At 30.5% G+C, this 23054-nt stretch overlaps 1 protein-coding gene across 1 annotated transcript in view; it reads left to right on the forward strand.

The window, feature by feature from the left end:
* The first annotated feature begins 1801 nt into the window (after positions 1 to 1801).
* The window catches only part of LOC108905128 (synapsin-like), a 30110-nt gene continuing 8857 nt past the window's right edge, over positions 1802 to 23054 (forward strand). The window contains exons 1-3 of the mRNA XM_023454564.1: positions 1802 to 1885; positions 21483 to 21607; positions 22620 to 22635. Of these exons, the coding sequence (XP_023310332.1) occupies positions 1802 to 1885; positions 21483 to 21607; positions 22620 to 22635 (225 nt within the window). The remainder of the gene's footprint in view (positions 1886 to 21482; positions 21608 to 22619; positions 22636 to 23054) is intronic.

The following is a 23054-nucleotide window of genomic DNA, read 5'->3' on the forward strand; positions in this document are numbered from 1 at the left end:
TTTGCTATCTTTACTCGACACACTTTATAAATAATCCCACCTCACCTACAATGCACCGTGCCGGAGGACGGAAAAACTGGGGCCTATTTGTATTTTACGTTTTGCCGAATCGCGTTGATGCTTTGTTCCGCGTTTTTTTAAGACGTTGAATTTTGTCTGGGGGTCTCTTGGAGCAAACTCGAAAAGAGAAAAAAATAGGTTCTAAGGACCTTGTTAAAAGGTACCAACGTTATTCAAAGTGCATTGAAACAGATTGTTGATTTATACGGAATTATGTATATTTATAATTCAGGCAAATAACAAAAAACAACAATTTTACATTGACATTTGTTTTTTTGTGCCACTTGTCTCGAAACGATAATGTTATTTATGTATCAAGGGAGATATACGGATGATTATTATGACCGCAGGCGACAGGTTGCCTAATTATTCTAATATCTCCCGTGGTGCATACAACGTTTTATTTTTTACTTACAATTAGACATCTCATTTTAAATTTAATAATTAAATGTAAATGAGAATGAAAACAGTTTTTCAATATATAAACGATGTGTCCAAGATGACACCCGCTTTGTTGATTTTGATAGTTTGATATTTGATTCTGAAGAGACATATTGAAAAGGCAGAATAGTTGCTGCTAGAGCCAATAAAGCCAGTGAAGAATTATTAAGAAATATAAATTATTTTATGATAAAGAATATAAACGTTTTGAGACTTGGACAAGCAGAAATTTAGTGACAGCTGTGGGACATTTCCAAGAACTGGTTGTATTACCTTTTATCACTAAAGAAATTATTATAATTTTTAAAAAAACTTTTTTTTTAATAACCATAACTTTATTAAAAATTGAGTTATCAGGACGTTTTTTTTTTTAAATTTTTGTTCCTAAATGTACTTTTTGAAAAAAAATAAATCAAAATTATCTTTTTTTTCAATTTTCGAAAAAAAACGAAAATTTCTCGATGATTACCATTTTTGAATTTTTTTTTCTTATAAAAAACTATTTTTTTATAAATCTCCAAATTTTTCAGTGGTGTATTTTCATTTCCTATTTTTTTTATTGTTTGAAAAAAAATTAGCTTATTTCACATACCATTTTGAAAATTTTTGAAAATGTATATACAATCACATAATTGAAAAAAAATATATGAAAGAAATAATTGAAAGTGGTAAACATGAATAAAATTTCGATTTTTTTCTTTTTAGAAAGGTAAGAAAAAAATAGAAGATCGTTTTGAATAATTTTTTGTATTTTTTTTCGAAAAACAAAAAAAAATGAAAAAAAAAGTTGTTATTTGGTCCATATTTGGACGAACAGTGGACTCTAAAAAAGACATGCAACGCATTTAAACTCAAATAAATCATTTTGAAACCATCTTCTTTTGACTGAAATTGTCTTCAATCGCTGCATGGAAAAAAAATTTTCTCAGTGGTTTTCAATGGGGTAGAAAAGAATAAAAAAGTTTTAGCCAAATCGAAAAGGGTCAGGTTGGTCGATTTGGCGTGGAATGATCTTTTAGTCAGAATTATTCAGTCCTAACACATTGTGAACAAAGTATTCAATGTTGAAGACCACATTATTAGTGCGCAGAAAAATAAATATAGGAGAAGCTTATTTGAAGCAAATATCGAAAGAATATATTCCAGAAAAAATCTAAAATATTGGCAAAAGAGGATATTTTGAAATTTATTAGTGAAGCATCAAGTCATACATATCTTTTGGAAAAGATAATATAGGAAATAATTGGCTATATTATTGCATGTGCTTAATAGATATTTGTTATTGTATTGTATTGTAGTAATGGGTGCTTTTGGAGGATTAAGAAGAGATGATTTGATAAAGCTCTCCATAGATGATATAGATGACAAGGGAATCATTGTTGCAGTAAAAATTAACGATACAAAAACTGTACCAAAATCTTTTACTACTGTGGAAGAAAACGAAATGCATCGCTCTCCAATTGTATCGACAGTATATATCTTTGCGACCAAAAGAAATTAAAGGACGGCGGTTTCTCTTATATACTGACAAGTTTTGTCTACATTACAATGTTTCTTGTTAAAAGCGTACCAGTTATTTAAAATTTCTATCAATTTATTGCATTTATATTCTACGGGATTATCCGATTTGGCTGAGATAATAACTGATTGATATCAGCGCACATAGTAAGAAACGTATTACAGCATCCGACTCGTTGTTGTATAAAATAAACAGTATCGGACCCAAAGCAGATCCTTGAGTAACTTCCATGTCAACTGCTTTACTCTCCGAGTTAAAAACTTTTTTAAGCCCTCGTGGACATCACGATGATGAATCAGCGGATATGCAATCTGAAGGTTGGCTTACCATTTTTGCATCTATAAAAAATTGCATAGTTTGAAATTTCCTGTTTTTCCCAAAAGACTCAAATTCCAAATATTTTCCACTGACACTACGTAAAAATTTTCTTAGACTGACCCCTTGTAGGTCATGTTTAGGCTGTTAGAGTGAGCGGCAATTCAGTGACGTGCCAAACGAGTCAACTGAGACATCTTGTCTCTTTTTTAAATATTTTTTTTTTGTTTTAGAAAATCCCACAAATAAATATTTTTTCTGTCTGTATCTAAAAATTATTTCTTTTTACGTTTAAATGTGTACGTTTTACGGTGAAATAATTCATAAAAAGCAATATCAGACTTACTAAAAAGAAATTGGCATTATTTTTTATTTAAATTATAGAATTATTTTTAGTACGTATTTGTTTAAAAAAAGGTATTTCATTATGCACGGTCTTTTTTATTCTATTTTAAAAGTATATGTACAGGGTGATCGATATTTTACGGGAAATTTTCTGTAAAATAACTTTTGGAGCTTTGACAATTTTTTTCTCGGAACATGCCCCTATTTTTAATGATGCCAAAACGAATGTTTAGTTGTAATAAATTTTTATATTCAGCGTTTTGTTATATGTTCAACTGTTTTTGAGTATTGTTAATTACTTTCCTTTTGTAAGCATTTAATTATATCCAGTCGTCCTCAAAGAATAATGCACATCCCAAGATATATCGATCACACTGTACGAATAGCTGCACAAAAAATAAATTCATACAAATATTTGGAGATTTGGTACAGAATATGATAAAACCCAATGCAAACAAACATATCAATTCCCATGTCGTTTGTTTTGTCTATGATTTATTTTCATGGTTACAACTATTTAAAGTTACTAGTAACGTAATACCATATATCGCTTATTCACTTTATTTTTCAAGCGTTAGATAACTTGGATGCCAGATAAAACGTCAACGTATTATTGTAGTGTACTGTTTACAATTTCTTAATAGTCAGGTGCAAAAACAATTTGCAGAAAGTATGTGGAGATACCAGTTCCCTTAATTAGAAGATTACAACGTGAAATATACACTGTGCCCCAAAATGATGGAACAAAATTCATAATTTAATGAAAACAATAATTTAGTAGGTACTACTTTTTATTTTATTACAGCAAATGTTCAATGGCCCCCATTAACCATATCGCAATGGCCAATTCGATGTTGAAAGTTATCAATTACATTTTGAATAACATTTAGTGTTATGTTTCGAACTTCTTCTCTGATGCGATTTTTCAATCCTTCGATAGAGTATGGTCTGTTCACATACATTTTGCTTCTCATATAATCCCACAAAAAAAAATCTAGTGGGGTTAAGTCAGGGGAGCGTGGTGGCCATTCAAGCGGTCCTCTTCTGCCTATCTATCGATATGGGAAAACTTCATTAAGGTAATTCCTTACATCGAGGCGAAAATGTGGAGGGGCACCACCTTGTTGGAACCAGACATCACCAGCAGGCATATCGTGCTCATTCGGCTTAGGAAAAATTAATTCCAGGGCTGGAATCCGCTGAAAAATCCAAAAATGCAAATAAATGTCGCCGCCTGTCAAATTACCTTCAAAGAAAAAAGGTCCCAATATGCGATTTGCTACTTTTTCCAGCCTAAATATTCTCTTTTTTCGGCCGTACGACGTAATAGGAATCTTGCATTGATCGCAGACGGTGTGTTTTTAAGAATTTAAAGTAGTGGTCGTAGGTAAAGTATAGTACGTAATACGTGGTGTAATGCAATTACGCACTCATAGAATTACGTAACTTTTCCATTCGTGCGTAAAATGCTTTTTACAACACTTATTACGTAATATACTATTTTTAATATATCAAGTCTTTTTATTTTCAGTCATATTTTTGATAATACTGTTATGAGAGAACACTGACAACAATTAAATCTATTTTCCCACGACTTATTTTTTGCCCGGAATTGTTTTCAATAACACAATTTACATCATTACTCTTTGTAGGTAAATTATATAAACATGATATTCTCTGAAAAAGATCATTGTAATAAATTATCCGCTTAATTTTAACACAACAAAATTCTTAATGACGTTTCCGTCATTCCAGTTTTTCTTTATCAATACTCGGTAATGTTTTCAGTAAAATAATTTTAATATTCCTTATGAAGTGCTGTGAAAAAAAATTATAGAATAATTGTTCTGTTTAAATTTAATAAAACAATAACACTTTTTTTTACTTTAACATTGTTTATCTTGCTGGCAATGTTTGCTGTTTCCTATTTTATTTAAATGCTAGTTTTTAATATTCTAGCACAAGTTACTACTTCGAACTAACTGGCCGAAAAATGCAACCTAAAATCAAATATAAATTCAACCGTTATTATCAGATGTTGGTGAGACCCTACAAATGCAACGGAGTATATCCAACCATTATATTCAATATCAGTCACTTTTCTGCATGGTTGCACTTCTTAAAAACGTTCATTTTGCATTGTAAGGTACGTTGGATAAGAGACACGGAAAAACAGCTTTCATATGCGGTGTCATTGCTCTGTAAAGACACACCAATATTAGTTCAAATAGTTATTTAAAAAAACTGAGTCTCATAAACATCATAATTAGTTTTACCAACGTCCAGAAACGATTTTCAATAAACCATACTATAACTTTATAGAATATTGGGTTATCTATATCCACGGTTAACAAAAATAAGTATTAAAAGTACAGAATAATTATTTATTGGATGTAGAACGCGAAATGGTACTTTTGCGTTCAAGAATGGGAGTTATTTTGCAAAATATCCATTTGAGAACGCTAAAGCGTTTGATTGTGAGATGCAAACAATATTTTTTCGAAAACTGCAATAAAATAAGACAATTGTGTTATTTACAACAATTTAATTTATATTTGAGATCGTTTGAACTAAGTTTGAATCAAGGTGGTTTGGGCGCGGTGACTATCATAACGATAGGAACCTAATAAACAATAAAAAAAAATAGTTGTTTGAAAAGGTATTGTGAAAATTATATATTGTAATTCATATTCTAAGAGTGTTTGATTCAAAATGAGCTCGGAAAGTGAAGACGAGCATTTACCACGAATTCAAAGGGTGGTGTAGTTCGAAGAAAATACAAAAAGTTCGGAAGCGATATTACTGGCATATTTCGTACATAAAATTAATAAAATTAAATCTTCGACGTCATGATCAGTATATTCCATGTTAAAAAGTACACTGAATGCCAAAGAAAATGTAAATATAAGAAAACTAATACCATATTTGAAAAGCAAATAAGTTTAATACCGTCGGGAAAAGTTCAGAATTCTAACGAACAAGGAAATTGGGAGATTTTTACAAGAAACACCTGATAATAGATTTCTGCTGAAAAAGGTAATTCAAATTAATATAAATCGATGGATTTAACTAACTTTGGACAACTTTTCAGGTCATTTTACTGCGATTTAGCCGAACTTACCTTGTCCAAAAGTTGATAGTTAGTGATACAAGGTCTTAAATGTAAAATATTATTTTAGTTTATTTCCATTCATTTGTTAATAAATGCAAATATCTACACAAAATTTTGGGGTTTGAGGTTCTTTAAGTAGAGAAATTGAAATTTGTTCACATTTTGGTTAAAGTTCATAGAGGGTGCTAGCTGCAGTAGATTGAATGTGTTAAAAACGTCATAACTTTTTTGTACTTTAAGGTATTTCATCTTTGGTATCAAATTCTTATTTTTCAACTTTTTTTACACAAAAAAGTATACTTTATTAAAGTAGCTATCTCGCACCGTTTTCGAGATATTTGGCTTTGAAACTTCCAATGTTGTTACATTAAATTACAATTAAGTACCTACAGGTATTATTAATTTAGCGGTAAAGTTTCTTAAGTAGGATTTGGACGAAAATCAAATAATTGACGACTTCCACTTGTCTTATTACTGTCATTTGTATGCTAATTTATATTAAGTATCTAATTAAAATTACATCTTAGCTTACAAATTAAATTGTATACTCGTATACGTAAATGTGAGATAGAATGCCGATGTTTTCGTATTTGGAGTTACATGAAATCAGTTGTTTATGGAGAAAGTATAAACACTTGAGAAGAACTTTAGTAGCAGGTTTTAAATGTTGCTAAGTCATTTCGCATAAAGGATTTATACTTTAAAATAAGACAATCTTTTAATAAACGTGTTGATAAACGTATAGAAGCTAGAGATGGACATTTTGAGCAATTATTGTCAAAAAGGCATATTTTTTACTAATGTTTACTATTTTACTCAATTTTTAATTCTAAATAAACCCTTGTTTTTGATATTTCTAAATTATTTTAATTATTTCAACTATTAGCATTGGAAGTTTCAAAGCAAAATATCTCGGAAACGGTGCGGGACAACTACTTTCATAAAGTCTACCTTTTTTGTGTAAAAAAAGTTGAAAATAAGAATTTGATACCAAAGATGAGATACTCGTACCTTTAAGTACAAAAAAGTTATGTCGTTTCCAACACCTTCAATCTACGGCAGCTGGCGCCCTCTATGAACTATAACCAAAATGTGAACAAATTTCAATTCCTTGGATATCAAAGAACCCGAAACCCCAAAATTTTGTGTAGATATTTGCATTTATTAAGAAATAAATGGAAATAAACTAAAAAAATATTTTACATTTAACACCCTGTATCTCTTTAACTATCAACTTTTGGACTAAGGTAAGTTCGGCTAAATCGCAATATTTTTGCTTCGGGAATCTACCCATGAATTTTGGCTCATTACCTCGGGACCACCCTGCATATAGAAAATTCTATACAAAATAAAATTTCAATAGCAAATAAATTCTCTTCCGCAGAACTTACGAAACTTGACAATAATACAATGTGTGCAGTAAACTTAAACAATTACAGCAACAGCCTCATTGAACATCCAGAACTAAAAGCTACGAAAACTGACAGCATTGGATCTGGCATAAATTTAACTCACTGGAATATCGACACTTTCAATTTACATGTGGTGCAAAATAAATTGTAATCGTCCTGTTTATAATAGTTACTGGTTTAATTATCTAATAAAATCATAAATAAATTTCGAAAAAATTCCAAATTATTTTGACATTTGTTTTATGTCCTACAAGAAAAGAAGTATTTTGCTACTAGGTGACAAAAAAGACTTCCTTCGTCAACTGAAAATTTCAAAGGTGGCCTTTGTATAAGTATGGTCCTCTGTATATTAGCTATTTATAACAGGAAGTTTTTATTTGTTTTCGTTCATTCTTAGAAATTCGCTCCACGAAAACTGTCCAATTGCTCGCATTCCACAAACCATATTCCACAAATTAAAATGACCATTTTTACGACCACTATCTCGGTGTAGATAAAAAATATTTCCATCTGCAATAATTACTCCACAAATATCTGATTAGTCGCATTTTATTTCCCCTGCGTATGAATTAAATAGTTATCTGTGTGATTCATTAATAAAAGTCAACGTCCCTTAATGTAGTTAACCGAAATAGGATTTTTTTTTCAAGATTATCGCTGGTGTGATCTTATCTTGAATCATTTCGAAATTAGTCATAAACGTTTGCGAATAATAAATCTGACCTCATGCAGTCGTGCTTGCTGCTTACTTATTATTGTTGTTTTATTCCAAGAAAATACAAATATTCGAGATATGCGTACTCCTAATTAAACGTAATTGTGTTTTACATGTTGTATCATAATATAAACACAGATTATTGATCAAAACAAAAGTAATCCAAGTCAGTATCTTACCGCTTTTGATATAAATTGAAATTAAATGAATGAAATATGACGAAGTTTACAATATTTGTTTATCTGCTCCCACTATAGTAAATAGACTATTAATACATTGTTTTTAAGGAGGTAAGCGGATTTTACGGTAGAAGTGTAATTTTCTATGGACAACGGGAGTAAGTGAGATAACTTACCTCCCTAAAGAAAAAAGCGATTTCGAGTTATAAACGCATATTTTATGAGCAAATAAATAGAAATATTTGGTGAACATTAGGTACATTTTATTAATAATTATGAATGAATATTTATAGTAAGTATTGTATAATTATTACATTTAGTAACATTTATAAAATCTGGATAATTATTCTCCTCGCGTTTACTAATTGTCACACTTTTCTCAAAATGATTTGACCGCTCCATTTCAGTCATCGGAGGCTCAATATTATCTGACTGATCCATTAACGTACTACTAGTACCTGGAGTTGAAGTGTCATTGTAAAAAATTCTGTTGGCTATTTCTTTTTGTTACTTAAACTGTCAGTAACATAACTTACTGGAATTGTGGCTGATTTCCACCCATCATGTCTCTTGATTGCTAATACATCAACTCCTGTATTAGCAAGTAACGTTGCCGATGTTATTCGGAATGAATGGCCTGTATGTTTCAGGATGTTCTAGTTTTTTGAAATTGATGTTGTCCAAAGTAAATTTATACATATTTTTTTAAAGACCTGAAAATTTACAAGTATTGAAAGAAAAATACAGGACGAAATGCTTGATAATTTTCAATTTGTTTTTGAAGCAATTAATAGTAAATTAAAATATATTTTCAACTGTATCATCACAATTGTAGGTATTTTAATGTTATTTCGTTTTTAGGTATTCTCCTTATGTTGTTGTTGTTGGTTAGTTATAAAAATCGTTGTTTGTTATTTTCATAAGGATGAATTTTAATTTTTTTAATGATTTTTTTTTTATTTTAAACATATATATTTTATGCCAGCAAATTTTGATGTCAAATGAAATAAAGGAAAAGTCGTACATTTATATTTAAAGTTTTTTCCTATCTTTAATTATTAAACCTATAAGTGGATGTCAAAATACAAAAAAAAACCTGTACCTACATTCCGCGACGTACTAATAACCCATCTCGTATATTAAATAAATTTATCGTCGTCATCAAATATTAAAAAAATTATATTACAAGCTGTTTAAAATATTATTACGAATTTTGTTTATTTGGAAATATATTTTCTGCAGTATTTCAATACCAAAAAATGAAAATAGTAGGTAGCTAATTAACGAAATTATGATTAAATAACTTAATTGTAACACCGCTGCAGAATATCATATGATACATACATAGATATTCGTTGATTCTTTAAAAACATTTTTATCAATATCTACATCATACATTTAAATAAATACAGTAACGCAAAAAACAGATATTGATAAAAAAGTGTACAAAAGAAATCCGTATGTACGCCTGGCAACATTACCAAAGTCTTGTTTATATGTTGCTAGGATACGCGTAGGTATACGGGCCGCTGCATTTGATTCTTCCTAAAATTCTGCTGGTGGTGTACTCTACCGGCAATTAGGAAATTTAAAACTGCTGGCCTATTCCAGTAGCGGTCTGTGGCGATAGCTATTTTGTCTGTGATAATACTTACATCTTTTATGGTGTAAAAAACTATTTCGTAGCGTTGTCTTGACTTTGTAGGTAACAAATTCAGAGAAATTTTGCTAGCTTCCTCTTGCAAGTCCGGTGGAGTATTCATAAATTCTTTGTCAATGGCTGAGTTACCATTTAACTTATTAACAAGATTACAGATGTTCACAACCTATTGTTATTTTACACTTTTGTTGTTTGTTTTTATTCCAAATTTTGGTTTAAATTGACATTTAATAACAAATGATATAAAACGTCAAAGTATGCAAATGACAAGCAAAGGTGTCTAGATTGTGAAAAACTACAACATTGTGTTGCTATAAATTTAGCTGCCCAAGGGTCGATAAATAAAAATTTCGGTCATATTTTTACAGTCAGTATGATTTATTTTCACAAAAGCTAGGAGAAAAAAATTATATAGGTTCAAAAATTCAAAAGTTAATATGTATGATACTTTGTTTCTATTATGTAGTACCTACTAAAACAGATTATAGCAACCTTATAACACCAAAATACAGCATAATAATATATCTATTTATGGTATTTCACTATTTCAACAGCCAAACAATTTTTACATTTTTTACGAGATAAACCAGGTTTTAAATATGCAGTTTATCAAATCTGAACCTCAATGTTTCTCAGATAAAACCTCAACATTTTCGAAACCTGTACCTAGAATTTTCAAAATTCTTATCAAACCGCAAACAAACACTTATACAAAAAACCGCGCTGTAGATATCATAAACATTACGCTTGCCACTTTTATACTTTTATGTATCCGATCCCTACGTGATTCTAAGACGAATTATGAAACAACCGGTAGATTAGTAAATAAAATCATAATTCCACACAAACAAATAAATTTGAGCGCTTCCCCCTCCCAGTCAACAATAAACTTAAGCTAACATTTCCGTTTCGATTTGCAACACTTCCATAAATATTTCATTTGCACAACCCAAACCGGGAAACTATTAATTCAAAATAACAGAACGTAATTTTAACGTTTCCCTGTGTTTAGTGTTCCCTGGAAGTGTGATTTATTTATGAATAGCAGACCGCAAATATTTCAATGGAATACTAGCGACATACCCATCCGTATCAGTCACATGGCGACTTATTGACCAAGTTAGGAGCACAGCAAGAATTTCGTGAACCGAAGGAGAAATTCCCAGAATATTCCGATCGCATCGCGCTATATTAAGCATCTAGAACAGACCCAGACAATTTATCCCGCGTAAAATAAACAATTACAAATATTACTTACGTACTTGTGTTTTTAAGTAACAGCGGTTTGAGTAATTCGGTATTTTTATGCGTGTACGGGGTGGTCAACGCTCGTTACGTTTCCTAACGCCGATGATGTTTAAATATACCGCGTAGTAAATAATGTCTATATTTAAATTCGATGTTTGGGAATATAATATTCTGTTTTCACTTCGTATATACAGGGTGTCCCGGTCCTTGATACAATACAGCCGAGTACAAATAGATTAATATAATTAATAGTTAATTGTATAATTTTTTCGTAAATTCACCTTTCTAGTTTATAACTTTTTTCCGTTAATTTCCACGAGAAAACAGTAAAGTACTTTTTTTTCGTCTTCAAAAGACCTATAAAACTAGCCTCGAGCGTCAAAAAATATTGATTAGATCAAAAGTTATAAACAGAAGAAGTTACTGTTTTCTCGTTGAAATGACCGGAAAAAGTTATAAACGAGAAAGGTGAATTTACGTAAAAATTATACAATTAACCACCCTGTAAACAATCTTCCCCCAATTTTTATGACTGTGGAAACTAATATGTTATTGTACATAATATTTAGCATCTATAGTGATAAATTCAGCTTGCCGAAACAAAAAGTCGCGTCCAACTCTATATTTCCTGGCCTATAGGTCAAATTAATATCAGTTCTTCATATAAATTTTTTTTATACGGGCCTACGTTAGCAAATTACGAGCTGTCAAAGGTGAAAATTAAAAAATTATTTTTATTTACAGCCTTTAAATTATTAACTTCAGATGATGCAAATTTGGTGATCGATAACTCATGGTTACAGTTTGTTTTTGGTGTTGTAAGTGAAACTTCATTATTCCCAAAACGCCAGGGACGGACTATGCCCAGTGGTTAACAACCCAGAATTTTTGCATAGATGAGATCGCAATCTGCCTGTATCAAAAATAAGTTTTCTGGAGAATTTACCAACGATAATACCCTCTTGGTTCAACTCGGTAAAATTAACAGTTTCGGAATTATTTCTGATTTTATGCCACAGTGCACATCGAGCAGCGCCTCCACCATATTTTGTTTTTAATTTTTATTTGTTCATAATTACTATGTTTAGAATCGTACATATTTTTAAGATAAGAACCTAGAAAATCTTATTGGCTGCTAATGTAATTTTCATTAACAAAATTTGACAAACACACTACACGTAACACAAAATAGAAAAACAAAACAAGACTAAGTTAAAGTAAGTTAAGTATTCAACTCCAAATACCCATGTCCATATTCAGACGTTTCTCAAAAACGTATAGACCCATTAAATTATTACCCACTATTCCTGCCCCTACAGTAATTATGAATCGGTGCTGATATTTTGTTAGCACAGTACCATGCAGATTCTCTTCATCCCATGAATGTAAGTTATGGGAATTAAGAATGCCATTTTTGTAGTCAGATTAATTTGACAGAGAAAATATAAAGATCACGAAGATTATGCGTAAATTATAAAATGGCATTACTTACATGACAGTAGTCTACATGGTAAATTGCAGTTTCAATATTATGCATTTAGTGTAAAATTAACCAACTTCACACGTAACATAGTAGTTATTTTCAATTAAAAATAAGCACAAAAAATGATGGAGGATACTATTTACCAATGAGTCTGGCTTTACAAGATGCCGAAAAGTCAAAGATTTTAATAATACTAAAAATCAATGAAACGTATCCCATTATTTTTTTCTTGAAAGTATAGTATTCAGTATTAATCTCCATCAAACGCATCGCTGTAAAATGTTAATTACGTAATCTAGATTATCCCGACTTCAGAAGGTCATAGAAAAACATTTTTTTTAAATTCCTGAATCAATGTCAGCAACTTCTTTCTTTAAAAGTCATTCTCATAAAATAAAAATTGAAGTAGTTACCTATTTGAAAAGGACGTGCCCCAAAAAGGTGCAATTTTTCAAAGGCATTTTTTGATCCTTGAAATTAATAAAATCGTCAAAATTTTCAAATCTTTAAAAAGAAAATAAACCGAAAATCGTTACTGTAGGATAAGGTGGACCAAAAATAACGAATTTTTGTTTTCGTGTCTCATGAAAATATGTTAGTTTATCATGTTTTAAGAGCCCCCTCAAAAAATCTGCTCAAAAAAAATTTTTTAGAGGTCGCTCAAGATTTTTAAAAATATCCAAAATCGTTAAAAATTGATTTTTTTTCTCATTATTTTATCATTTTCTAGGTTGAAAAAATCTCGATTCTAAAAATTTCAAATCGATATTTTAATTTCTAATTGTCATTCATAATTATTTTAACTTTCAAAGTAGTGTACCTACCTATGTTTTCGTGCGACCTCTAAAAAATAAATATCAACGAACTAATAATTTTTTTTTATTGAATTTGATGAACAAAAGAATAGAAATAAATCACGAGACGAAAAATTATAAATATTTGATACTCACAGTGCGGTAGTAAATTTTGCCTCGAGAAATTGTTAAGTGTCTCGTGATTTATTTCTATTTTTTGTTCATCAAATTCAATAAAAAAAAAATTGTTCGTTGATATTTATTTTTAGAGGTCACTCGAAAACATTTTAGGTTTTAAAGTTAAAATAATTATGAGTGACCTTAAAGAAATTAAAATATCAATTTGTTTTCAGATTCGAGATTTGTTTCAACCTAGAAAATGATAAAATAACGAGAAAAAAAATTACAATTTTTTTTATCTGATTTTTTGAGGGGACTCTTAAAACATGATAAACTAACATATTTTCATAAGACACAAAAAAATATACGTTTTTTTTAGCCAATTTTCGAGAGCGCCTTTTTTTCAAAGAACCGATATATCGAAAAATAATTAATATTTTAAAATTTTTCAAAAATGTTCTTTTTTTACTTGCAGTGGGCTATGCTTGCAGTACATAGCAAGTATGGGAACGTAACTGTAAACGAGTTACTGAAGAAGAGAAAAAAAGAAGATTTTTAACGGTTATTTCGATATATCTGGAAAAGTAACAAAGCAATCGATACTTACAAAAAATCAGTCGATAGATCTTTTTAAAACCTACAATTTTCTTATTTAAAATTTTACGATCGAAACTATATTTTTTCAGTTAATTTAGAAAAAACATTTTTTTGCAACTTTGCGATTTTTTTAACCATGTTCGCCATTTTGGATCGAGTTTAATGAATAAAGAACAAATTTTAAAACTGAATTTCCTATAGGGTCATATTTTTTCCACGTAATAATTTCTATAAGCACTTCTCTATTATAATTCTTGGACTATTGTAGTTCGGACTTATTTGTATCACCCTATACAGCACTTCTAACCTATAAAAAATGAAATATACCGCGTTGACATTAAAAGGGTGTCGCATCGTTTGGTGGATGGATTTAGAAAACACGTGTGAAGTGATTCCACGTTTTTCTTCATTTTTATGTGACGTAACGAGTGCATCACTTAATATTTTATGGGCCAATGCTTTTAAATTCTATTAAACGAATTTACGAGCTCTCGTTAGGTACGTGACGTATTTAAAATTTAAAATATTTCTCATTAAACTGACTAAAAATAAAACTCGCGCTAAAAAGATAGCCTGAAAAAATTTCGTATACAGTTATCGCTGAATATGTACGAACCAGTAGTTGTTAAGATCGCCCCATACTTATATCACCATCTTTGTACAGAAATATCGCTTCTTATTAAATTATGTTTATATTTATGAAATTAATGATTTTTTTATATTTTTCCTTCTTTGATGTTGTTTAATGCTACACGAAAAAAGTTGTGTGTCACACATGAAGACAACGCATTAGCAGCTCTTGGGTATCAGTTGCCCTCGCTTCGCTTCTACAATATGTAAGCTTCTAAGAACATAATAGAAAGAAACAGGACATATTCTAGAAACATCATGAAACAAATAAGTAAACAAATGTATAAGCAACGCACACTAGGGCGACTTTCGCTACACTACAGCGTAAACATACTCTACAATTTTCTTTATTCTTATTAGTGCTATTAATTTCTCGGGATGCTATATGACTAGAAAATTAATCAAATACAAATAACATTCGTAACTTGTCGCTTTAAAAGATGCTTATTGCACAACGGTCACGTACGGTGATCTAAAATTGCAAAGAAAAGGTTGAATGGATTTAATCCGAGCTTGTAAATGGGCTACGTCAGCAATAAGATTCGCATAAATACTTGGAATCCAGCTTCTCATGAGTCACGCGTGTTTGCTTACCTCCTTCCCACATATGATGCACTTTGTATTTTAGGGTTCACGTCATGCGCCACAATATTTTAGGGATCAACTGGATAAGGTATTCAAAACGTTTTAATGAAGTGGAAAGGAATGCTTAAGATCTACAGGGGTGGTGTGTTACAAATTTCTCCATGTGTCTATATTCTTTCGCTCGCCTTTTTTTTTATTGTTTTTAGTCCATTCTAATCCGTACAATTCGCATATTTAAACGTGGCTGAAAACGTACATAGGTATTGTATTTTTGAAACCGAGCGACTTGCGCGAAAGTAAATCTGTACAGGACATAGCTAATACCATGTGAAACATCGCCATAATTTTAAAAATGTTGTCACCGCCGTTCTTGGTGGTGAAAATTCCAAATATTTGGAATTATTCTTTCATTAAAACAGAATATTGCAAAGGTAAAATTTAATGTGAAGCTTATAAAAGTTTCATTACTTAAAAAACATTATTATATCGACTTTAGAGCAAATATTGATAAATATGTATTTGAAAAGATACTTGTAAACTAGCGAAATATTAGAACAGATACATTAAGGATGGAAACTGATGCATTTCTGGTTGCCTAAATTATACCGAAAAATGGTAGAAAACAGCCCTTTTTTTATTCCAATATATCTTTTTAAAGCAATGGAAGAAAGTAGTAAAATTTCATATCACATTTGGCAAAGTATAAATGAAGACAGTAAAGCAAACATTAATTGGGATAGGTAAATAATTCGTGAGAAATTAATTTCTAAATATGAAGGTTTTTTGGACTTTTACAAAGAAACGATTATTTCTTCATAGTATTATAGAATTATGCAATTTTTTATATAGTTGTCTTTAAATAAATAAACTGATTAGACTTTATTTCATAGTTTGTTCATCACTTTATTATTTAAAAAGTTATATTGGAATAAAATTATTAAAAAATATTCATTCATGAATAGCATTATCTCCGACTTTTAATTCGCTTGATTTGTAATAGATGTCGCACTAGTAAAAATTTATTTATGAATGGACTCGGGTTATTTTTAACGAACAGCTGTTGTATGTGGTTAATTTGGTATAACCTGATTCTGAATTGGTAGTCATGGTTTCTGTTAATTGATACGTAAATATTTAAAGAATGTCATGATCATTTTAGATATATTTTTGTATAAAAGTATATAAGTAACAGTGCAAGTCCATACTATTATATAATTTTAGAAAATATGAAATATAAACAATTTTTAGTTTATTTAAAACCATAATTTATAATTAATATACCTATATTAGTATCTACGGTTAGTGGATAAGAGGGAAAACATTTTTATTTTCTATTCTACTAGAAAAAGTAATTCGTGACAAAAAATATTTTGCTTTTTAATTGAATACGTTTGTCATGAAAAACTGTAATAAATATATATACAGGGTGATCAGAAATTTAACAAAATTAATAACGTTGAAGAATAAACTGCTTTTGTTTTTGATAATATAAAAAAAATGTTAATAAGAAAAGTTGTTCATAACGGAAAGTTACGTTATAATTACGATTTGTGAATAAAGCGGCTTACTTTGGTATAAACAGAAATGGAAAATATTATATTTTTAATAATTAATATTAAGTAATTCTTGATAAAAAAAATTTGCATATTAATATAAATAGAATTTTAATTGTGAATATACATAATAATGAGAAAATATAAAAAATATGTACGATATACTTATTTTGTCCAAAAAATGTGTAAAGAATTATGTACAAAAGGACGATTTGAGTCTAAATTTTTTTTATGAGAAATAGGTAATTCAGTTCACTTCAATTGAAAAAATAGTTGTCTTATAGGTACTTTAATACCTCCAATATAAACAGAAATTCTGTGGAACAGTGTAGTTTAATAAATATGTAAATAAATGAAAGTAATAAAGAAATAAATAGAATAGGTACAGTAGAACAGGAAAAAATTTAAAAATTCATAAAATAAAATTATTTCTTTTTATTAATTTGAGTTTCTATAATATATTCTGGATCCATACATCTTTTTCCCTGTGGAATATTTTTGTATATTATTTCTGGTAGTATACAATTTTTATAAAATTGTTCCAAATTTGTTGCCATTGATTTTTTCCATAATTCTTCATATTTCTTAATTTGTTCTACATAGAGTGGGTTGTTTTCACCACTATAGGTATATTACGAAATAACATATAGACTTCTTCCGGTTCCGTATCTGAAAGTAAGAAAAGAATTTTACCAGATAATATTTGTTATAAACATAGATAATTATACATTTTTACCTATTATGCTTTTGATTTACCATAATGATATATCTAGTCATATATAGGGTGCCACAATAGTGCGATAAAGTTTAGTATAACTGCCTGTAGTAGTGATACGAAAAAAGTTACTTGCTCGGATTCACATTTTATTATTATTTCCATTATTCATTATTTTCAGACCGAATTAAACGTTCAGAAAATCTTGTTTTTGGCCTGAAGATTTTGCCCTATACAACTATAACTGAAAATAATTATAAACTTTGTCACACTATTGGAACAGCCTGTATGTGCATTGCAACGACAATATGTCATATTTATATTACGGCTAAGTAAGCGGAAAGTCCATTGTCGCATATGTAATTTTTATTTTCAAATAATCAAATACAATACCTACATATTTATTTTAATATCTATTATTTACTTGAATTTAGTACTAAGTACAACTATGCCTAGCAAATTGTAATACTTACTCTGTTAATGTTTTTTCCTTCATATAAAAAATAGTAAACTCCACAAATAAAATATTTCGCAGCCACAACGCAACAATAAAAGATAACAGCTCAAAGATCCATACAAGAAATAATTACATTCGCACCTACTCTGGTCCGAATCCATATAAGTACTAAAATGTAGAAAATAATATGAAATAAAACTTTTAGTTGGCTGCAAATATTATAAATTTGTACAACCACTTGCCATCCTCCTTTTTTGTAAATATGTACATAATAATATGTAGAAGATAGAAAATAGAAATATTTTCAGAACAAAAAACCGGCGGCCGCAAATTGGAGTTTTTATTATTTTATTACCCTTCTCTTTTCATATGCAATTATGAGATAGCAAGAGAGTGGGATGGACGTATAGGCCGGACAACTCATTATCGTGCACGTGTGCGTGCACCTGGCATTTTCTCGTTTTTTTTAGGTGTGTTTTGCCGGAATTTGAATGAATGAAATAATCGTACTATTTTTACTGTAAACGTATTTCCTGTAGCGACATCTATATGAATATTGTAGTACTTTGTTAGATGAAACGGGACTTCAATTTCCGTTCTTAAGATGTTTGTGAATTGTCGTAATAAATCAAATACTTACAGGGTATTTCTTAAGTTATGTGGCCAGAAATAAGGGATTTTCGTTATATGAATGTGGGGTCATATGACAGCCATTGTCCAGCTACAACGCCAACGTATCAAAAATGAAAAAAAAAATCAGTTTTTAATTTTTAATTTCTAAACTGCTTGAGATAATTTAACCAAATTCACCGTTCATATTTAGTACCTATTACAGTAGATATGATTCCAGCCAGCTTTAGAAACTTACCAGTGGCGGAGGTGTCATCGATCATTATTTGCCAAAAGAATATATAACCCTGTACAATATTACAAATAAAATAGGTGGTCGTCATAATTATGCGCCGTTGTATTATCGTCACTTTTTGTTTCTTTACGCTTTTTTGTATTCCAAATCGATTAACAACAAAATTGATTTATTTAATCAAGTGCATTTTTACTATACTCATTACATGACTTAAAATAATAACAAAATACTTAACAACGGAATTACTTTACTGTGATTTATTATAACACGTGTTAGTAATGGCCGCTTTCAGCCAAAATACATGCGTCAGATCTTGAAATTGCAACTCGACCGCGTGCAAACATTCCAGGAGTAGCCCTTATCGCATCACAGCCAGCTATAATTTGTTGACGTAAGTATTCTTCGTATTCAATGTGAACCTTGTAAAACAATGTCTTGGGATATCCCAAAATAAGAAAATAAATAGGGTTCATATTGGGTAATCTGGGTGGCCAAGGTTGACCTGGTTCTTGAGTGCCTCATCCAATCACGTTATTACTGAATCTTTCATTTAAAAATTCACGAGCAGTCAAACTAAAATGTGGGGAAGCCCCGTCGTGCATAAACCACATTCTTTCTCTTAGCGCATAGGGAACATCGGCAAGTAGTATAGGTAAAACGTTTTCAAGAAAATGTCTGTAGAAGGCACGGGTAAAAGTTTTTGGTAAAAAGTAAGGCCAAACAAGAAAATTTCCAATAGTACCCACCCATACATTCAAAGAAAGCTGATGTTGAAACCGAGATTCCATTATGGCATGAGGGTTTTCATCAGACCAAACGTGTTTATTGTTGAAGTTCATTATAGCATCTCTGGAAATATTAACTTCACCGGTAAACAATATGCCAACGGTAAAGTCAACATTTTGTTCAATTTTTTGCAAAATCCAGTGGCACAATTGTAGGCGAGTAGGATAGTCTTGTGGCAGTAAGGCTTGAACCCTTTGTATGTGATACGAGTATAACTGTTGATGCTTCAGAACGGACCAAATTAATGTATGATTCACATTAAGATTTACAGCGATCTCCCTAATACTAGTATTTGGGTCTTATTCAATTTCGTGTAGAATAGCTTCTTCCAACTCAGGCGTTCCAACACGCAAAGGTTTTCCAGGAATTGAACCTTTCTGAAATGAGCCTGACTCCGAAAGAGGTCGAAAAACATTTCTAAACATTCTTGGATGATTGGGAAATCTCTCCATATAAATTCGCCTAGCCTCAGTACCATTTCCATCCGCAAGGCCATAAATGTAAACCATATTGGCCATTTCAGCATTTGAATATGCATAATCCATTATTAAAACTTAATATTTTCAAAAAATAAGCTTAATTTGACAATACACAATATTAAATAAGATTACGGTTTCTTATTATTATTATTTTGCATAGCTTCCCTAAGATATATGTAAGTAGTTTAATATTTACACCATGTATATACTTATTTAATTTTTATGTAAACTACATAGTATACTGGACATAGTATCATCCAGATATGAGCAATTTACATACTTTTCCTTATAAGTTCAAAAGGCAGCCGCATCATATTAAGTCACGTTTTGCAAATAACCTTTTTCTCCTTTTCGCCTCTTTTAAATTTGATCCTGCCAGCTCAATTTACGCCATTCATGCTGCTTTTGTTGAATCATAATGTCTCTGCGAAATATACAAGGTGATTCACAACTTGTCCAAAAAAAAATATGTATGCGATGTAAAATAAGGATAGTTTTATCACAGCTATTTCTGTTTTTAAAGCATTAACATTACAACAAAGTAAACGTAGTGGTCATAAATTATTAAATTAGTGGGTACATACTATTTAATAATGCCCACCCACGATCTTGATGAAGACTTTGATAAAATATAAGATTGAATCAGTGAGTAATGAAGATAAGTTCTATCTAAATGCTGCTCGAGACGTGAACTGATTACTTATGCCAAATTGCAAACACAGTAATACTTTGTACACCAAACATAGTAGCATATTTTATGTAGGTACTCAAGAAAACAGTATTGTTTCTGAATTCATAAAAAAACATTTGTATGTATTTAAAGTTCGAAAAAACGTTGTAAATAATGCCACTAATTTAAAGCAATCGTAAATTAAATTTTATAGAAAAAAGCAGTAGCACAAATGGTACAGAGGTACTTTTTTGGTATTATCGTTCTACATACCCTTTCCTTCTCCCTTTTTTGGAAAAATAAAATTAGTAACTTTTCTTTATTAGCTGCTAGTAATGTTTTAATAATAGGTATAAAAATTTGTTACATAAAATAATTCGTACGATAAATAAATTAATATTAATATAAAATAATTTATTATAATTGTTAGTAACATTAAAAATACAGTTATTATAAACCATTGTAGGTTAGTTTGAGTAGCTATTTTCTGTGTTCGTTTTATCTTGTGTTATATTTCGGTAATGTATAGTCTTTCTCATGATTTCAATCATCTCCCTATGATGTTTCACATCCAAATATAAGAAAAGCTTCAACCCCATTTTTGGCCATATTTGAAATAGCAGTGGCTGTTGCGTTATTTTAACTTTTTTAGTGTCAATTCCTATATCAGAAACCGCGGATTTACCCACTGAGGTTCTTCCCTTGACCATTTTCTAACCAAAATTCTTATTTTTTTTTTCAGATGACGGCTGCAAGATTTCCAGTAGTCATAAAAATAGGTCACGCTCACGGAGGACTGGGGAAAGTGAAAGTGGACAACATAAACGACTTCCAGGACATGGCCAGCGTTGTCGCCGTAGCTAACACGTATTGCACCGTTGAGTCTTACGTGGACTCGAANACTATAAACGTATTTCCTGTAGCGACATCTATATGAATATTGTAGTACTTTGTTAGATGAAACGGGACTTCAATTTCCGTTCTTAAGATGTTTGTGAATTGTCGTAATAAATCAAATACTTACAGGGTATTTCTTAAGTTATGTGGCCAGAAATAAGGGATTTTCGTTATATGAATGTGGGGTCATATGACAGCCATTGTCCAGCTACAACGCCAACGTATCAAAAATGAAAAAAAAAATCAGTTTTTAATTTTTAATTTCTAAACTGCTTGAGATAATTTAACCAAATTCACCGTTCATATTTAGTACCTATTACAGTAGATATGATTCCAGCCAGCTTTAGAAACTTACCAGTGGCGGAGGTGTCATCGATCATTATTTGCCAAAAGAATATATAACCCTGTACAATATTACAAATAAAATAGGTGGTCGTCATAATTATGCGCCGTTGTATTATCGTCACTTTTTGTTTCTTTACGCTTTTTTGTATTCCAAATCGATTAACAACAAAATTGATTTATTTAATCAAGTGCATTTTCACTATACTCATTACATGACTTAAAATAATAACAAAATACTTAACAACGGAATTACTTTACTGTGATTTATTATAACACGTGTTAGTAATGGACGCTTTCAGCCAAAATACATGCGTCAAATCTTGAAATTGCAACTCGACCGCGTGCAAACATTCCAGGAGTAGCTCTTATCGCATCACAGCCAGCTATAATTTGTTGACGTAAGTATTCTTCGTATTCAATGTGAACCTTGTAAAACAATGTCTTGGGATATCCCAAAATAAGAAAATAAATAGGGTTCATATCGGGTAATCTGGGTGGCCAAGGTTGACCTGGTTCTTGAGTGCCTCATCCAATCACGTTATTACTGAATCTTTCATTTAAAAATTCACGAGCAGTCAAACTAAAATGTGGGGAAGCCCCGTCGTGTATAAACCACATTCTTTCTCTTAGCGCATAGGGAACATCGTCAAGTAGTATAGGTAAAACGTTTTCAAGAAAATGTCTGTAGAAGGCACGGGTAAAAGTTTTTGGTAAAAAGTAAGGCCAAACAAGAAAATTTCCAATAGTACCCACCCATACATTCAAAGAAAGCTGATGTTGAAACCGAGATTCCATTATGGCATGAGGGTTTTCATCAGACCAAACGTGTTTATTGTTGAAGTTCATTATAGCATCTCTGGAAATATTAACTTCACCGGTAAACAATATGCCAACGGTAAAGTCAACATTTTGTTCAATTTTTTGCAAAATCCAGTGGCACAATTGTAGGCGAGTAGGATAGTCTTGTGGCAGTAAGGCTTGAACCCTTTGTATGTGATACGAGTATAACTGTTGATGCTTCAGAACGGACCAAATTAATGTATGATTCACATTAAGATTTACAGCGATCTCC

The sequence above is a fragment of the Anoplophora glabripennis genome, unplaced genomic scaffold, assembly GCF_000390285.2.
Source record: "Anoplophora glabripennis isolate ALB-LARVAE unplaced genomic scaffold, Agla_2.0 scaffold287, whole genome shotgun sequence".
Taxonomy (NCBI): domain Eukaryota; kingdom Metazoa; phylum Arthropoda; class Insecta; order Coleoptera; family Cerambycidae; genus Anoplophora; species Anoplophora glabripennis.